General features: G+C 39.2%; 1 protein-coding gene across 6 annotated transcripts in view; it reads right to left on the bottom strand.

Moving 5' to 3' along the window:
* The window catches only part of DPYD (dihydropyrimidine dehydrogenase), a 340,194-nt gene that overhangs the window by 51,531 nt on the left and 272,749 nt on the right, over positions 1 to 15,914 (bottom strand). For all 6 annotated transcript variants that reach the window (XM_065842651.2, XM_071810393.1, XM_071810394.1 and 3 more), the window contains one exon: positions 14,463 to 14,605. In XM_065842651.2, coding sequence (XP_065698723.2) covers positions 14,463 to 14,605 — 143 coding nt within the window. The remainder of the gene's footprint in view (positions 1 to 14,462; positions 14,606 to 15,914) is intronic.

Below are 15,914 nucleotides of genomic sequence, written 5' to 3'. Positions count from 1 at the left end.
ATACCTTTGCTTTTAGCAGAACCATTACACAACAAAGAGATGCCAATTTCTCAAGTCTTTACTGAGGCGAATCCCCTGCACCTTTTACTGAGAGCTCTGTCTGTGTAAGACCTTTTAGTTTTGTCCACAGTCTATATTTCTAGGAGCTACGGGAAAAATATCCAGACACTGCATTTTATTTTTGTTTCGCTTTCTACAGAAATGGCTGTGGTTCCTATCCAAACTTTGGCATATCCTGGGGGACTGTGTGGAAGACCTGTGCCATCCGTGCAGAACGTGGACAAAGTGGCTGAGACGTTACCAGCCAGATCACCCACTAAAGCAATTCCTCTTCCATGTTTCCTTGCATTATCCCACTGAGGGATGTTGTAGAGGAGAAAATATTTTCTGTAACACTAGAGAAAAAATATTTTCTGTAACACTAGAAACACTAGAAAGAAGAAACAATGCCCTTCTCTTCAGGCATTACTCTGTCCACTCTTTTCAGTTTTTACATGAACTCATTCTTACATGCTGAAAACCCAGCTGGACAGGTAATGATGGGGAAGATGGTACCAAAAATGGACCCCAGTCCCCACCCACATTCTTTATGTTCCATCCATAGCAGGGATTTCAGCAGAAGTGGCAGAGGAGATACAAAACTAGACATTTTTGTATCAGTTCTTCCTTACACTGCTTTCAACTAACAAGAAGGAGTGTGTCAATAATCTCATATACTTCCAGTTCACTGCAAAAGACTGGAGCAGGTCAGAGAATCTAGACTTTTTAATAACGTGTTGCTTTGCAAGAAGTGGAAGTCTTCTTGGTGTGACTAGATCTGTGAGAGCCAGAATGCTGCAATGTCTGGCAGCAGTCATGCTCCTATTCGAAATAATGTCAAAGCACTATTAAAACCCTTTGCCAACAATGAATTTGTGGCAGGAGACAACAGCTTGGAGAAAATGTTAATTTTTACACCCCTCCAAAAGATATGTTTCTTTCTTCAGAATATGGGCGTAAAATAATTGTCATTTTTATGAAAACAGAAGTAACAGCAAGGAGGCAGATGGGTGGCAGTGATACACAATCTAGAAGTAAGAAGATTGACGGGTATATATTTGTATATACAAACGCAAATCACATAGCTTGACTGTTCTACCGTATTAGTTTCTATTTGTTGTGGCTGTACAACATCAAAGCAGTGATGTCCCCATATATTGCATTTAGTGGTAATATAACGGACTACTGAAAAAAAAAAAAATCAAAGTGAGAGTTCCTAAGTAGTTTCCTGGCAATTGAGACAGCAGGCTCTTTCATCTGTGCTGTAACTGTGGCAGTGCATTGATTTAAACTCCTTCTGAGATCTCAAATGCTTTTATATTCTTAGGTCTCGCTGGCTGCTTTTTTTTTTTTGCCTTTTTTTTTTTTCTTCCCTTCAAATGATAAAACTCTAGCATTTAGCAGAATGCCATCATGCTTCCCCAGAAGACAGAGACTTATTGCAGCTACGGTTCTAAACTGCACAGGATCTCTAAATAAAATAGCTCTCAAAATGCCATCTGATTAGGAAATTGGCCTTTGACTTCACAATTTCTAATATTCTTACCATAGCAAGGGGATAAACAACTATTATTCGTCTGAGATACCTGTGAGAGGTTTTCCAATGGATTAACAATTTTGCTTTTCCACTAATTTTGTTGACTTCCTTTGAAATATTTTTACTGATATGCCCAAATGGTAAGCAAAAGTTTTACTCTCTTATTTTTATATTATATTTTCAATTTTAGCATTATTTATCATCTTTTAATAGAAGCTTTATTTTTCTATTAAAAATTCTTACTGATAATACTGAAGACATAAATCCACCTTCCTGTTGGAGGAACATTTATGAATGACTCTATGCTGTTTCTTAAGGTACAGTTGAAGCTACTGCATTTTTTGATTAGTGCCTGTTGATTAAGATTATGGTGGAAAAAGACTGAAGTTGTAAATGAATGCAAGGTGTTTCAGGAAGGATTCTACTTGTGCCTATCTGGGTATCCATATGAATCAACATTCTTATGAAAATTAATTTTATTGTAGTGGGCAAGAGCATTATTATAATCTGGGTAAGGCACACATGCCACTTAAAATTTTTTCTCAAAAGCAACTAGCAAAAATTGACTAAACTAAAGGGAGATTTTTCTGGGCCATGCAATCTAAATGTTGCATAGCTCTTGCCTATGGAAATGAAAATGTATGTTCTCTAGCCCCTGTACAGTGATTTAGATGTGCCCAGATCTACAAAGTAAAAATCAGTACACACAGCACTGGTTGTCTGACCCTGTACTCATAATAATGCAGCAAGAGTTGCAATGTGAGAGTAAGCAGACAAATAAAACCTCCTCTGAGAGGGGTTTCTGTGCTTACAATCTCCAGGATAGCAATGTCTATGGAAAGGCTGCCTGTAGGACAATGGTGCCTCTTCCTCATGTCTCGTTGAACAATGACTTAGCAGTACATTAAATGCCTAGCCTAAATTATCCTTTCCATCAGCAATTATTACTTTTGCTAGCAGGTTGTAGGATTAAGGACATTAGGGGAGCGGATTATTGGACGTTGCGGTGCACTCTCTGGAAAAAAATCCAAACAAAACAAGATTCTTTGTTTTAAAGAGCAAATTTGTAAGTAAGAAAAAGCTTCCCAAATATTGATACAGTACAGATGGAATGATTTGATTCATTCACATTAGCTGCTTAAATGACTCTAGAGATACAGGTTAGCAGATGGGATGTTACTTAACAAGGCTTTGGATTCTGGATCAAGATGCAAAACTGATTTGGATGATAGCTGGTAGCCTTTTTAAAACATTAGAATTGAGCTAATATACATGAATTAATGAACTACTGTTTGTCCCACAGTCTAGTATGGCTTTCAGAAAGCAGTTTGAAGGACTCAAATATTACATCTGTGAATTGTATGAATTGTGGGAAAAACCCACATAATCTTTTTTTTTTTCTTTTTCTTTTTTTTTTTTTTTCTTTTCACTGAGTCCTAGAGCTTAAGTCCTAACGAGCTGAGGGCTTACTAGTGACATTTGAGGGGCAACACACAGAAGAAAGATCCAAAGATGCTAACAACTCCAGCTCTGCTGAGTAGGCAACCATTCACATAGGGCTTTACCCATTCACATAGGGTAAAGTGTCATTCTAATCAGAAGTATAGGCTAATGTCAGTATGTAATGGAGCTCACAACAAGTTAGAAGGAGGAGAAGGTCTCCAGCCCATGCAAGATAATCTTGCAGGATAAGAGCTCTATCTCCTGTAAAGCTTGGATCCTCTCTGCAAAAGGACAACATAACATTGACGTGGTGTTGAGCAGAGCCGAGCTGACATTTAGGGAGCAGTGAGGCAGGGACCACAGGTAAGGAAAGATGGATGCAGTTGCTGGAAAGCAAGAAGAGCCACAAGTCTTGTGTTAAAGCCACAGTAGCCTCCTGAGACAGGCTGCGATGAAACATCTCCCCAGCACCAAGGCGACAGTTGCTCCCACCAGCACAGACACCCCAAAGTACCTGATACTTGGTGGCAAAAGACAGACCCTGTTTGTGCATTACCCTCCAGCAACCTTGGGCACCTGTGAGTGGCCAAAAATGAAGGAGGAGAAAAAAGTCTGGTTTCATTAGCTGCTTACCAGACAAGGGCATGGCAGGGGATAAGAGCACTGTAAGAGGTCCTTTAGGAATGTTATCTGCCACATTAATTCCTAGCCTACTCAAATGTTTTTTTCCTCCCCTTAAGTTCTTCTCTGCCAATTAATATATCTTTGATCTAAATAGCTAAACTGGGTGTTTGGGAGTGGGAAACTGGTGCTTATCAAGGGACCCTGAATGATGCAATTTCGTATCCTGTGTCTCTGAGAGAGGGAATGTGGAAGAAATCAAGAATTTTCAGAAGGCTCCCTGAGGTTCTTTCTTTTCCCCTGTCAACCACCCCTACAGGAATGGTTAAATTTCCTTATCTCACTAAAGCATTCTGTCAGTTCTTGGAACTACAAAGCGGACCTTTGCATGGTAGGTGGGCTCACACGCTGATAAATGTAGTGATTGTGATCATCCTTCCTAAGAAAACAAATATGATTCCACATGCCTTAAGCATTGAGAAGTGTGGGAAACATCCTCATAATCAGCCATCTATAGCAAATTATATCATTGTACTGTAGATCTAGAAAATGAAAGATATCTTTGAAAGCAGAAGAGCTAACTCCCCTGTGTAAACAGTCCAATCACATAAAGAGGCTCTACAACTATCTTTAAATATATGTTGAATATCACTTCATATTTCATTTATTAACAACCAAAGGTCTCATCTCACTCTTACAAGTACTGTTGTGGAAAATGAAATCCTTCAGTTCTCTCAATGGTTTTACAGCTGCTGGTAGAGCATCAGCAGGTGTGCCAGGTAGATGTAGATATACTTGACCCATTTCCATGAACTGTTTCCTTCAGGTCCTCCAAAGATATTTCGAAAGCAGATTAACAGTTAAGTCACTCCAATCTGGTGGTTTGATGTTGAAAATCATCAAGTAACAAAACTCATTTAGTCAGAGGTCAGCAGCATTTTTTAAGATTTTTGTTTTCTGAGTCTAACCAACAGAAACACCATCCGCTCTGGACTGGAGTTGGTCTGCTATTCCATTTTTGGAAAGGCATTTTTGTCAGAAGTGAGCCTGGTTCTAGGAAAGCATGCTTTTCAAGAAAGAACTGTGGTCTGAAAAATGTGTGGACGAGAGTTTCAGAATCACCAATATGTGTTGTTTGACAACATGGAAGGCAACAGCTCCATTTAACTTGAAAACGTCTGGTTCGCAATCCAAGTTAATTGGAATGAAAAGATCAAAACTAAAATATGTTGCAAGATGACTGAAACAAAGTTTTGATTCACCCAAATAATATTTTTTCTTTAAACGCATTAATTCGACACATTTTTAAAATTTTCATTACCAGTTTAAACTGGAAAACTTTTCCATCCCTGAACTTCCCTGTGACAGAATAACTATTTCCTGATCACTTGTAATACACGGGTTCATTAATGCATAACAGATCCAGCACAGAGCTTCAGTGCTCTTCATCCCAGAACACTCTGAATCAGACACAGCAGGGACCTGAACCTAGATCTATTTTGATTAAATGAAATTTGTCAATGAAAAACAGTTTCCTCAAAGAAGTTTTCAACAAACTCTAATGAGAACAATCTATTGAGTGACATCCTTCTGTGATCAGAATTTTGAAGGCTGCAGACCTCTCAAAATCAAACAAAAAAGCAATTTTTCCATTTTAGAACATCAGTTCAGCCCTGCAATGATTAACCCCACATCCTTGTGAGTCTTTCCTTCTAGTACTCTCACATTTTATTTCAGCTAAAATTACTTTCATCCTTTATCAGCTTGCCTGTACAAATTTGTGCAGCAGCTGCTGTGTCCATTGAAGAGTGAGATTCATGTGAATAAAATAGTTCTGACCCTCTGAGTCCTTCGTGTCTGAGATAAAAACCCACTTCTACATTTCCCTGGGGATTGTTTTACCTATCTCTGTCCAAATAATAAATATCAGCGAGCAAAGCAGTGAGATAACTCAGATATTGAAGGAAGTTAAATGTACTGCCAGCTTCAGAAAAATGGTTTCTCTGTTTGTTTCTTTCATTCAAATTGCATGGATAAAAGGACCTCTCACCAGACAGATCAAGCTGTGTCAGGAGCCTTGTGTTGTAGCAGGAAAAAAAACTTCAAAAGCCATCAGGGTTTGTATTCCCAGGTTGCTCCCTCCTTCCTGGGCAGAAAAAAGATTTTCCTACCACTGGGAAAACTGTCAGATGGGTCACCAAACCCTGGCTATCCCCATCCCGAGCCCAAGCTGCACGGCAGCGCTCGCCTGTGCCAGTGCGGGCTGCAGGACCGTGCCCTTCCCGAGCCAGCGCACCCTCCTCCACCACCGGCTCTCCCTCTCCTTTCCCTGCCAGCTGCAGCCTTGGAGAAAATACAAAACCAAAAATTTCTTGTAGGTGTATGTTCTTTGTATGACCGATAATGCTTCTGAGAAAAACTCTGACGGCAGAGCTTCGCAAACCTGAATGTTTTGCATTTTCCCTTTTTGGAAAGCAAGTCTCCTGCAGTTACCATCTGTATAATTTAAAGCAAAACACAGGAAATTCCCTAAGCAATTACTGGAGATGGCAGTAACAAAAAAAAAAAAACCAAACAAACAAACAAACAAAAAACAACTCGGCATCTTCCACTGTACTTATCTTCCCTGCTATTTACATTTTCGATATCCAACAAGGAGCTGGATACATTTTCAGATTCACCTCCACACTGGTACACGAGGGGAACCCTGTCTACAACAGAGCCAGCTTTGCGTCTGACAGCAACCTGAGCTGAGTAAAACAACTTGCCCACAATTTCTTGAACACTTAACTGAGCTTCTTCTGAAGAGTGATCTCCGTGTTGCTTTTACTTGGTAAACTTTTAACAAAACTCGCTCGATGTCAATTCAGAGCATGTGGTTTTATCTACAGGGAGGACAGCTCTGTGCTTGTTCATGTAAGATACTGGTGGCACGAATGCCCATAGGTAGTGTGAATCCACATTAAAAATAGGTGCAGCAGTACTGGGTTTTGGAAAGACAAGCAATATTGTCAGTCCTCAGGAGAGATCGAGAAAGCACTTAGCCAAAGCAATTATTCTTCACATCTCCTCAACCCTTCAAGTCCTGGTGACAGCAGACCCAGGGAAGCAGGGTAGACACCTGGGCAGAAGGAGAAAGAGAAGCAGCCTCAGGGTCCCCAGGTACAAGAACAGAGAACAAATCCTCTGCAGGGGCTGGGAGTGGCTGGTACGGGGCGGCATTTGAGCTGATGCTCAATTGAGACTTAATTGTTATTAAATAATTATTACTATCCAGTGATAGTTCAACTTACTTTGCACGAGAATCCATTGTAAGAATGACAAATAGCAATTGTTACGGAATGAGTTTGAATTCATTCTTACAAATTTATGAAATAACAATCCTATCTATGCAGACCTCATTTACTAGCTGGTGAAATGAACAGACATAAAGGAAGGCTAATAGATAAATCCTTTAAGCAGCTCCAAAGAAAATGTAAAACTACTGCAAAACTGCACAAAATAAAAGGCACTATTAGCTTAGAGTTTAGTCCGTAACTTTACAATGTGCTGATTTGAGTATTGCAACTTTTCATTTAGAGTGGCAAGATAATAAAAATAAAAATCAAGAACAAAAACCTGCTCTAATTTTACATTTTTTCCAACTATAACCAAAAAACTTTCCAGATTTTTTTTGTTTGACAAATTCCGATTTCTGTTAAAAGGAATTCTCTCAGAAAATTTTCACTATCAATTAGCAATTTCCATCCCAAGCATCTGTAATAGAGCAAGTGTGGCAGTCTTCTAATCACTTTTTTTATTAGCAAAGACAGACAGACAGTTGAGAACAGGTTGAGTTTCTGTAATGAGCATCGAGCCAAGAAGAAAAGCAGAAAATAATGAAATGTTTATCAGAAGTGATCGCTTGAGTATGTCTGTCTCAGCTCTTCCCTTTCACATTTGTCTTGATTTCTTTTGATTTTATGTCGACGTGTTCAAACAGCACTTTGTTCCCTCTTTTGTTTCTGCACGTTCTGCACATTGCCGCTCTGCAGAGCAGGGCCACGCCGTTCATCCCCGCCTCCACTGAAGACTTTTTAAAGCGTGCGGCTCTGTGAGCAGCGGAGCTAATGATACCTGGCTCCCAGCAGCTCTGTGTCTCCTGGTTGGGTTCTCTGACGTCTAATAAGGTGTGACTGCCAATTAAAGCCTTTCCTGTGGCTGACACAGGCCTAACAGTGCTGTCCCATGTGGATGCTCAGAGGTCTAATAAAGGTGAGCTCATAACATGCTCACGCTTACAGTGAGGGAATGCACGTACGCTCTCTCCTCTGCCTGATTTTTTTGTTTTCTCAAAACTCGTTAAAACAAAATACTTTCTGTCTTCTGGCAAATTTCAGCGAAAATGGCCACAAAGCTCAAATGTGATTGAGGATACTCAAAAGGACATACAAACACATATCAAGTTTCTTTGGGAATATGGGCTAAAGACCGCTGTTTCTACATGAGACTACATTTATCTCAATCAAAGGACCTATATCTTAAAAGTGGTTTTGTCTTAAGTGGTATTTCTTTTCCTTTAAATTGTTGGTGGATGTAAAGAGCCCACCCTTGGATCTCATCCTGAATCCCTTTAGGGGCCTGCCACTGTGTCGAGCAATCTATTCTTCACTCATCAATTTAATTGGTGAAAGACGAATTACGTCTTAACTTCTCTGTATCATGAACAGCTTTGTACAGAAAGGTTTTGTTCTACCCCCTGAGCCACAGCCTGCACCAGAAACTTCACAGTGTCTAGCGGGTGCCAAAGTCTGCCCATTTTGGGGCTTATCTGCTCATGAAGCACCCTCTGACTGGCACCAAGCGAAGCCTCCAGCCTCTGTTCCCCCCTGCACTGGTGCAGCGATGGGCTGGGGGCAGGGGAAGGGTGGGCTCTGGGAGAGTCCAGGCAGGAGAATCCCAGGCTGGCTCTGCCACCCCGATGGCACGCTGTGGTTGAGGCTTGCAGCCACCCACACAACTTCATTCTCCTCGCACAGAGTGGAGATTAGACACAAGAAAAGACTAAGTCCCTAAGTCGTTCCACTGCATTAAAAATCAGTGCTATTCAGTGCAAGACAAAATATATTTTTCTTTTCCGACTGTCATCAGTATAAACTTAACTTGGAATTGTGAAATATAGGGCCTTCTCCTTCACTGCCCTGCTGTGTCACTCCCATGACTTCAATCTCTTTTAGTTTTTCACTCTCCATAACCATTAAATGGCATAAACAATAATTCCTGGATGAGAATTTTTTGGCCTCATCTAGTCCTCACTTAACTCAAGTACCAGTGTCTTCACTGACTTAAACAGACATTGAGACAGGTTTAAAAGAACACTAATTAAGCACATGGACAAGTAGTTCTCTACTTTGCAGTTCTGTAGCCATAAAAAAACACATGGAAAAATTGCATGAGGGACCTTTAATGAAAATAAGAAAACAAAAAGGGGGATGGGGAATATAATAAATTACTATAGTACATATTTACCTTTTTTTTTTTTTTTGAGATTGCGATGGAGAAGAATGGTAGTATCATCTAAATATTAAATGTGACATAATGTTTATGAAATGGTATTTCTTTTTCCATGTCATTTTAGTGATTATATTTTCAGAGCCTTGTTTTTATTTTCTGATACCCAGGGCATTCTATACCATGTAGAAGGGTTACTTACAGGGTTTTACATTTGCAGAAATACAATAACGATGCTCTCTCACCGTTCAAGTCCCACTATTTCATGATGGAAAAGCTTGTTTATTCACAGATAAAGGGCCATCCTGCTGTTATAAAAATCCATCAGCTAAATGGTTCAGTAAAATGTCTACTGAAGAAAAAATCATAATCAAACTGCCCCGAATCCCTTGAGATTCTGCCTCTAAAGAGGTACCAATAAGAATGCCCCTTGAAAATGTTACAAAAAAAAAATAGTCTCATAAAAAAACAACAGTGTTCTGTGTTAGAGGGAGTTTTCATCTTGAAGAGGCAAAAAACCTTCACTATTGCTTTCCTATCAAGGTCTGTCATACTTCCAGGAGAGTCATGGTGCAAGGGCTGAATATACAACACAGTGAGGATGAGAGCACAGTGCCCATAGGAACAGGACTGCAAAGTGCCACATCCCCTCATCCTCTCCAGGGCAAGGGGGAAGTGGAGATGGAGGAAAGTGGGTCTGAAACAGGGCTCGGGGCAAAGCGACGGGCTGCCCTGCTGGAAGAACTATTATATGGGTGGGTTTTGAAACATTGCTGTGTAGAGAGCCTTACAGACATCCGCGTTGGAGCAACAGGGGACACGTGTGGCCTCCACACTTTGTAAAAAAATAAATTTGTTTAAAAAGGAACTCATATTTTTAACACATTAATGACGAATATTCAGGATTAACAAAAGTCTTCCATACCAGAATAAAATGTTAAGAAACTCTACTGTGAAGCAAGTATACTTCAGAAAATACCCCTTTGTTCTATTTTTTTTTTTTTGCTACATCTGCTAGAAATAATGACTACAGAATCTCTTTCAACAAAAGGTCATTTATGTCAATGGACAGAACACAGAGGATCAGATCACCTGCGGTAATTGCAAATTAATGCTCTACTGCTAATGCATTAACTACACAATATTGATCTACAATTGAATCATACAGGCTACTGTGAAGTGATTTTTACTTTAATATTTTTAAGCTATTATTGCTTTTCCTATAATGCATTTTCTCTTTCCACTGGTATTTTCTATAATTGTCTCAATTTTTAATTTCCTACAGCAATGTGACTTTGAAAAATGCATGTCTCTTTCAAAGCCTTGCAAAAACCTAACAAACCATCAATGTGACATGGTAAATCATAGGTATGATGCAAAAGATGCAAAAAAAAATCTGATATACATCTTATTTTGATAAAATGGGGGTTTAATAAAAGCTTACTTAAAAAAATACTTCAGCCTTACTGGAATCCTGTAGTAATGAACTGTACCTCAGAAACATGCAGCTAGACATTTCTGGAGTTTTTGGTATGAAAGGACTGCAGGATTATCTCCATAAATAATTAGTTTAAAAAATAATAATTTTTTTTAATTTCATGCTTATACTGAAAAAGGATTGGTAGACTTGGGTATGTTACAAAAAAAAGTATAGTGCTATGGATTCAGCTGAAGAATGATTGAAATGTTCTGGAATTTTTAATTAAAAAATTAAAAACAAGTGGAGTCTTTCTGCAACCATTTTTGAAGTCAATAAAGTAGAAGAATGCTCTGTTAAATTGCTGTATAAAATTTTAATCCCAGCTACTACTGACTACAATGATCCAGTTTGTTTTCTGTATCTGCTGCAAAACTTTCTTACACACAAATTTTTGCCAGTAATGACACTAAGATGTTGACCTCCATCTTCTAAAGGAGGGGATAGAGCACACTTTGAATACTGAAACTCTCTCCCTAAACTATTCCCTAATATATTTGCTTAATACCACTTGAGTTGGTTATAGCATTTATCAAAATATGGCTTATGACCTTGCATTCCTGTGTGTGATGATTTTGTACATGGAAAATAAATCTCTCTGTCTTACAAATAAATGCAATTGGAAAAATTAATGGAGAACTGATTGCAGGTGAAACAGCTGCAGTGGAAGACCTGATCTTGCTTTTAAGGGAGGTGCATTTATTTTTCATAAACCCTTTCTCTAAGACATATGCCACATTGCAATTAAATTAACCCACACAAAGCCTTTGTATTATCTTAGCCCATGAACACCACCCTCTCATGGCAGAGAAGACACAGGACTCATGTCTCAGCAAAACGAGGGGAAGCCCAATGGCCACACAAGTGCTGCTCTCTAGGCGCTCTTGCTGGACTTTGTGAATGAATCAATACAACCTGTGCTGCTTAGTGGTACTAGACCACGTTTAACACTGGATGAACTGACATGCTCTACCCTTTTAACATACTGCTAATGAGGAAACATCCACATGCAATTCTGTGTCACAGGGCAGCACCAGCAATGGTAGAACCTGCTCTCGGCACAGTAAGTGCAGGCTCAGTCCAGCAGTGCCAAAGCCCAGGCTGCTCACTTTCTGCCTCGGGATCAGTTGTAAGGTGTCCTCGTGCTTCTGAAAATGTGAAGTAAGATCATAAAATGTGTGGTATTGTGTCAATCCAAATGTCTATTCAGCACCACCTCCAACAGTGTCCAAAGCAGGTACTTAAGATAAGGCTAGGGGACACATATATCATTCTCCCAGTACATCCCAGCTTCCATCTACTTAACTTGAGGACTTGCTACATAGTGAATCTTAACATACTGAATCATTCTGTAGATCACTTTACTTGATCCTATCTCAAAATTCTGTACTTGCTCAGTATTTTAGTACTGAGAAAGCAGAACTGAGCCATTGAAGCTGCTAAAATAAGCAACAGAGATTTTGACTCGTGAAGAAGGAACAACATGGGCATTTGGTATCAAGGACATGTGAGAGAGAGACTGGGATTCAGGGAAAAGTATATTATTCAGCTATTTGTATGACATTGTTAAAACGGCGAAGAACGGCAATGATTCTCATAATCCTAATTAGGTTACAAAGATGACCTATGCAGATGAGGCTGTCGTCTTCTGTCTATCACAATGTATCTTGCCTGAGCAGCAATTAAAAGTTTCACTCTAGTCCTGGTCAAGTGTATTTCTTGTAACACTGTCTATAGGGATAACTTGTTTCCCTCTCTCTTCCATTTGCCTTTCCCAAGATGAGGAAAAGACATATAGCCTGTACTCACAATCTTACAGGAAGTTTCTTAAAGGCTTATTTTTAAATAAGTGTAACTGAACTAGTTTAGACCCTTACCTACAAGGCAGCTTTAGAATCCATTTATCTCAAATTAGTTTAAATGACTTCCCTACTTTAGTGAAACAGAAATAAGCCACTAAAACTGAGGATAGGTTTGATCCAGAGAAGGTTAAAATCAGTTCTAAAGATTTAAATTAAGTTAAACTGGTGACAGCTAAGGATGAGAAAAGAAGGGTTTTTTTCACCATCTCCAGGAAAAACGTGTTGGAAAGAGAAATCCTTCCATAAAGGGCAGAAGACCAGTATAGATCCAAGTCATTTCTGGAAGCCACTTCAAGAAAATTTTATTATTACTAAAGGGAAAACAATAATTAATGTTTTGTAAATCCAATATTCTTTCTCTTAAGCATTGACTGGGATGTCTGCACTAAATTATCTTTCAGAATTTCCCATTACCGTTGGGGTAAACCAACACAAAATAAGAGAAATGAACAGCTGCACAGTCTAAATAAAGGAAAAGTGCGTAAATAAAATTTAAAAACTTCATTTTTAGTCATCCAGAAACAGATGCAGCAGACATAGAACAGAAAAAGTTCCACTGTATAGTTCAAGTCACATAACATTGTCACAGACAAAGCCATCAAAACTGCAGCTCTATTACGACAACAAATGAAATGCATGTATAGCACCAAAAACATTCCCTTGTCAAGTTTACTGTTTTTTTAGAAAAACGCTCTGTAGTTTGTACCGTTACTTAGTATTTATATGGAAGAAGCTCTCAGACCCTTGTGTAAGAAAGGTGGATCTTTTGTCTGTTCATGGGTAGAGTTCGAAGCATTCTAATATAAACTAGTTAAAACAATAGGAAATGGTATTAATAAATCCAAAGAACACAGTAAGGTTTTAAAAAAGCAATAGCCTTCTACTTCAGCTCTCGGAGATACTAACTTTGACCTGCATTAAGAACCCCGACAAAACCAAACCACTGAATTGGCCTATTTTATTTTCTGAAACACAGCAAATAAATGATTACTTTCAGCAGTCACCATAGCTGTGCAGAAAGGATGGACACACTGAATCTAATTTTAATGTCAAAGTGAATTGTGGGAATGAAACCACCCCCGTCATCCCACGGAGTGACATGAAGCCGATATCCACAGCTGCTGTTGTCTACGATGGAAGCTACAGGTAAAGGGCATGAGTATCTACCAGAATGTAACAAGATACAATGGAATACTATAACATACCCACCACCTGCTCCTTATCAGCCATTCTAACACACATGCTGCAATGGTGCCCTGACATGAGCAGCAAGGGGACTATTTTCCAGCCAATTTCTGGTGCCCACAAAAAAAGGTCTCCAAGCCTTCCCTCCGTGAGGGACTAACTAACCGTGCCAGTCTGGCCAGGACCTCAGAAGAACCCATCAGGCAACATAAACAGCCTCAACTACTGCATGTGGTGCGACACCTTCCTCCAACGCAATAGGCCACAAAGCCAGCACCATATGCAGGAGGTGCAGCTCTGCACCTCCTGTCCCAATAAACATCCTGAGGGACGCAGATAAGTGGATAAACAAGAGTTCCTTTAAACTGGCTCCCAGCGGGACCAAAGTGATCCTCTTTGAAAGCTCTCTCCTCTTGAAAAGGCTCTTTGCAGAAGACAAAAATAAAAAAAGAGGAAAGGAAGATCAGATAGGTCAGTCTTAACCCTGTGTTAACCTTGGTTGTATGACAAAGGAGAGATGTTGAAAGTTTAAATCCTATGGATTAGAGATGAAAGGTCATAACATACTCACGGCTAGCCTTTTTCCAGATTGGTATTGTGACACCCAAAGTAATCCTTTGGCAAATTCTCTGCCTCCTTCATCTAAAATGAATATCCCTTAGCAAGAAGCATGAAACTAAAAACATGAAAATTCCTTTCAGTGGTATAAACCCCCCCGCTATACTAGTGTTTGGAAGGAAGATACGTTACGGTTTTAATTACAGTTATTTTAACTTTAATTAACTTTAAAGAAAGAAAGGAAAGGTACCTGTAAAACTGAAGCCCCACTGTGCAGAAACTGGAGCCCACTTTCAGCAGAGTCAATGCCTCCAGTTGCTAAGATGGGAAATCCTGGGAGAGCACGGGCTATGGCAGACACCGCGCGGAGGGCGATGGGCCTAATAGCATTTCCTGCAGAAAACCAGAACATTTTGTAAGCAACATCAGAACACGTCCTGATGTAATTTGCACATTTCTCATGGTAGGAAGATCAGGAACTAACACCTAATTCTGAGATACAGAGGCTACCAACCCACCAAGCAGGTTTCAAGTGGTATCAATAGTCGTAAAGTATCATGACCTTGGCTGAAATAAATAAAATTGCAGAAAAATATGGATGAACATTGCAAAACTGGCTTGAACATTTTAACTGATGCTCAAAACAAAGACTAACCATGTCCGAGACAGAAAGCAATACTTTACCATACAGTACGCTGTAAACAAAGAGATGTATGTTTCTACATAAAGAATAAGGTTGATTTTTTGAACACAGATAGTGTCCAAATGGGAGGGAACATCTAATTTACTTATGTCTGACTAAAAGTTGTTTAAAAGCACCATTTCACTGCGCTTGACATTTCATATATTATTTAATATGTTTCCCCTTTGGATATTTGTAGATTCAGATAATCCTTTAAGTAAGCACCTTCAAACTATTAACACAGTAGTGAGAAGCTCAAAAGAATATGGTATGTTCGTCCGTGGTTGTATCTCCAAGACTGGAGCTTGAATTTTCAAACGGTATATAGAGATTGAGTCAGACAACTCCCAGCTACAATTTAGAGGAATTATGATTAAAATCTCAATACACTCTATCTGCAATGCATCTGCTTTGGCTACATACTATTGACGGTATGCAAATATTTAAAATATGCATAGAGATGCTGCTCATTAAATGATGGATAGCATAGACAGGTGAACACTTTCAGTTATTTATTTTTTAGGTTGTTTGGGAGTTCTCTAGAAAACTCTCACATTCTTAATTTTTTTACTTAGTTTAGAGAGCCTTTAGCATAATTTTATTTTGTGATTGTGTAAAAATATAGTAGTGTAAGGGAGGGATACATCGCTCCCAGAAGAACTGGCTGGCTGTCAACCTATACAAGGAAGTGCTAGTACTTTTTTTCTTTTTTTTCTTTTTTTTTCATACTGTGTTTGGTAACTTGGGGAACCATTATGACATGAAATACTTCTGAACAGCCTCCATGGGTGTTTTAATAACCTTTAAAGCTTTGACTTTCTGCAAGAGCAAATAACTGAAAGAGAAGAAAGAAATAAAAGCAGTGCAACAAACAAAGCAATAGGAACAGGAAACTAAAATTAGGAAGTGTGGGAAAAGAGACCATGCAGAAACAGTAGCTGCTGCATCGCCACACCCCTGCTTAGACATCTGACCACCACTCTCATCTCCTTCAGACAAAATTTATTCTTCAGCCCAATA

This window comes from Patagioenas fasciata, chromosome 6, assembly GCF_037038585.1.
Source record: "Patagioenas fasciata isolate bPatFas1 chromosome 6, bPatFas1.hap1, whole genome shotgun sequence".
In the NCBI taxonomy this organism is placed as follows: domain Eukaryota; kingdom Metazoa; phylum Chordata; class Aves; order Columbiformes; family Columbidae; genus Patagioenas; species Patagioenas fasciata.
This window is presented reverse-complemented; position numbering and strand designations above follow the sequence as displayed.